Source organism: Branchiostoma lanceolatum, chromosome 2 (genome assembly GCF_035083965.1).
Source record: "Branchiostoma lanceolatum isolate klBraLanc5 chromosome 2, klBraLanc5.hap2, whole genome shotgun sequence".
NCBI classification, from domain to species: domain Eukaryota; kingdom Metazoa; phylum Chordata; class Leptocardii; order Amphioxiformes; family Branchiostomatidae; genus Branchiostoma; species Branchiostoma lanceolatum.
Window position 1 is genome coordinate 13,656,350 of NC_089723.1, and position 3,785 is coordinate 13,660,134.

A 3,785-nucleotide genomic window follows, 5' to 3' on the forward strand; every position below is an offset into this window, starting at 1 on the left:
ATCAGGGTGACGGCTAGGCACTTCCGGCAGATTACCGCGCCCTGACCCCAACCCTGGTCAGATTTGAACTCCTACCCGGACCCTTAAGCTGTTTACAAACCAATGATCATGACGATTTGTCGACCCCTTTTTAGTTTTTCCCTTTCAAACTTTGAAACAAAATCAGCTCCCGCAGTTCCACCAAGCCGCTAGCGGCGCGGAACCTAAACCCACACGACTTATTCTCCTTTCCAAGAGCTATCTAGTAAAATAAAATTATGACCATAGCATGTTCAGAACACGAGATTTTAAATTTGGAAGCTCCACTACAGTACCATAGGAAGTTGCTATGTGATCCAAAATACGATCATATCGAGGTCTCACAAAGACCTATAGACCTACCAAATATGAAGACAATCTGTCAAGGCATTCTTGAGTTAACGTACTGTGAACTTAAATCGCAGTGGACACATTCCTGTACAATTCCTAGAATTTTTGCAGATTGCACACAACACTATACCATTCGGACCCCCTGACGCGTCTCCAAAATCAGAAAGATCAACAAACGGCAACTATACATCAATTAAGGTATTGTTGAAGGGTGGCTGAGGAATTTTGGGAAGTTTTTGAAAAAAAACCTTTAATAATACTTAAAGAATGACGCGTGTCTAAGCGAATATTTTGAAATATCGATTTTTGGCGAATTTTTTCTCGTTATCAAACAAAAAAAAATCGCCAAAAATCGATATTTCAAAATATTCGCGTAGACACGCATCATTCTTTAAGTATTACTATCATGTACATTCCTGCAAAGTTATATTGATGAACATCCAAGCACAAGGCAAGGACAGCGTTTCTTCTGAAAAAGGGGCGTGGCCTTACAAATCTTGATGACGTAATCATGGCATCATACTAATTTGCATAAATTATCACCTTGCTTTAAGGCACTACCTGAAAAAAAATCAAGGTTGAGGAAGGTTTATAAAGCTTAAGAAAGGGTTTTTTCAAAAACATCCCAAAATTCCTCAGCCACCCTTCAACAATACCTTAATAACATAAAATCTATCCAAGACCCGTGGTTACAATGACGAAGTGGAGTTCATTTTAGTGATCATATGACTGCTGTACATGTGACTATTAGAACGTACAGGACTTGTTTTTCTACTGAGATCACAAGCTAGAAGTCCAAAGGCCACAGATTGCGTTGTGTAAGGTAAATTTGTTTGTTTGGACTGCCACATGCGCTATATGCATTCTAATGGTAAGATGGCGTCACAAAGAGTGGTCAATATCCTTGTCCTGCCTACGACTTTGTCAGTCTGTCTCGACTTCGGAGTAACAGAAGATGGCCCGACTGTTCAGACGCAGTTCGGCGCTGTTCGAGGCAAGTACGTGGAGGAAGGAGTCATATTCCTCGGCCTCCCTTTCGCGGTTCCTCCCGTCGGCGAGCTACGTTGGAAGCCGCCTGAAGTATACAACACGTCCTGGGCGCCCGCGGTCCGAGACGGTACCCTACCCGGACCGGCCTGCCGCCAGCCGAAATGCGGGCCTACTTACAACGACGTTCAACACATCTGCAATCGGGATGCAAACAGAACGCAGAGCGAAGACTGTCTGTACCTCAACATTTTCGCGCCTGAAAGTGCTCTGAATTCCACCGTGACACCGTTACCTGTTTTGTTTTGGATTCACGGTGGAAATTATCGTATCGGTACCGGGGCTGCTTTGGTGTACGACGGAAGATTTCTTGCAAACAAAACTCAGACTGTCGTTGTTACAATCAACTACAGACTTGGTGTTTTCGGATTTCTCGTAACCGGTGAGGGAGAAGACGATGCAAAAGGCAATTTTGGACTCCTAGATCAGTTACAGGCGTTGGCATGGGTCCAAGAAAACATCGGCAGCTTCGGAGGCGACAAAAACAAGGTCACCATATTCGGGCAGAGCGCCGGGTCGGATTCAGTGGCCACACACATGATTTCCAACAAGACAGCGGGCTTGTTCAAACAGGCCATCATGATGAGCGTACCGTTCTCCATTCCTCACAAATCTCGCCAGGAGGCGCTTCGTCTCGGTAAGTACTTTGCGCAACAGCTGAACTGTTCACCCGGAGATATGACTTGCCTTCGTTCCAAGGAACCAGATGTTATACTTGACACTCAAAATAAGTCGAATTCTCACATTGTCGACCCGTTTAAGCCTATAGAGAGCTTCATGCAATGGGGGCCTTCTATAGATTACGATGTGGTGCCCGCTCCTACGGTAGATAGCTTCGCAAAAGGTAACTTTCAGAAGAAGCCGTTCATCATAGGAACTACCTTGCAAGAAAATGTGTTTTATGTCTATCAAGCTTACACCGAGAACATAACCAGCAAACTCAAACTTGACGAAATCGTTGCTACCTTTGTCCAAGAGAAGGCCATACCGATTCTAGAGGAGTACAAACCTCAAACGTCACAAGACTATCGTGCAATTTTATCTGAGATCGCGACGGACTGGATCTTTACGTGTCCGACTCGTAAAGTAGCACGAAGCGCTGGTTCAAATAAAGATGTTTGGTTGTATCTATACGACCATGTCTGGTCCTTTAAGCATCTGTGGGACGAGTGGAAGTTTTGTAACGGTCACGTATGTCATGGGGAGGACATTCCGTTTGTATTTCAAACACCCCTCCTAGCGAATCTAACCTTTACCACCGACGAACAACACATGGCGGACACCATAGCGTACCACTACGGAAACTTCGCGCACACAGGCGACCCAAACAAACCCGCCCACAACATCAACTCTACAAACAACGGGAAACCAAAGGTCGTCAACTGGCCAAAGTACAGTACAAAAGGACATTTCTACAGACTGAATATCACAACTCCTGAAAATAACTTGCTGGACAACTACCTGCACGAGAGGTGTGACGTCTTTGACAGACTCAATGTGTATCATTAGAAAAATGTAAACTGCAACTAAAGTTAGTAACATAATTGTAGTTCAAAAGTTTGTGTGTCCATGGATACAGGTCGCACTGTACGGGAGGCCACAGTGTTACACGGACTCCTTTTCTCGTACGACACCTAACAGTAGATCCTTTGATGCTCATGTGTGGGCATTCTAAATATACATGGAATTTCTGGACCTGTTTGCGAAAAAGTTCACCAACTTGAAGGCCACAGCAAGTAATTTGACATCAGCGTGCTCATTAATTTCCGCCTGATTTCAAAATAAAAAAGAAATTGCATTGCCCTCCGACGTAAACGTTGACAGTCTATAGTATTTCATTGCATATGAATACCTAGTGTTGGTCCTGCCCATGCCGGTAGGACAAGCTGTTTTCTACATTTGTTCTAGTTTACACATCATCAAGAACAGTTTAATGATGACAGTCTAAGGTGTTTCATTGCATATGAATACCCAGTGTGGTTCCTTCCCATGATGGTATAATAACAAGCTGTTTTCTGCATTTGTTCTAGCAAGGACATTATATAGATTATGAGGGGGGGGGTCTAGTTAATTGAGCTGTAAGTTGTTTCCTCGCATATGAATTCCCAGTGTAGTTGCTTCAGATGTTGGTACAACAAGCTCTTTTCTGCATTTGTTGTAGTCAGTCTATTGAGATGTATAGAAATCTACAAGGACATCTTAACATTAAATCAAGGAGGTTTTATATTATGTATAAAACCTCATTGGTTGAATACAGGAATAAAAGACCTGTTGGTCATAATATCATATTTCGTCGCCTCAATTCTTGTTTAACAAGACGTATGGTCTCAACATTGGAAAATATAGGAATCTCGTTTTTTTTTGGCCCA

At 43.2% G+C, this 3,785-nt stretch overlaps 1 protein-coding gene across 1 annotated transcript; it reads left to right on the forward strand.

The window, feature by feature from the left end:
• The first annotated feature begins 1,245 nt into the window (after positions 1-1,245).
• Positions 1,246-2,925, forward strand: LOC136426840 (crystal protein-like). Its single transcript, XM_066415560.1, has one exon. It carries the CDS (start codon positions 1,246-1,248, stop codon positions 2,923-2,925), a length of 1,680 nt encoding a protein of 559 aa, XP_066271657.1.
• Positions 2,926-3,785: the final 860 nt, after the last annotated feature.

Bases quoted from the DNA above. Each gene is read 5' to 3' on its own strand.
- LOC136426840 (XM_066415560.1), top strand. From the start codon at position 1,246: ATGGCGTCACAAAGAGTGGTCAATATCCTTGTCCTGCCTACGACTTTG.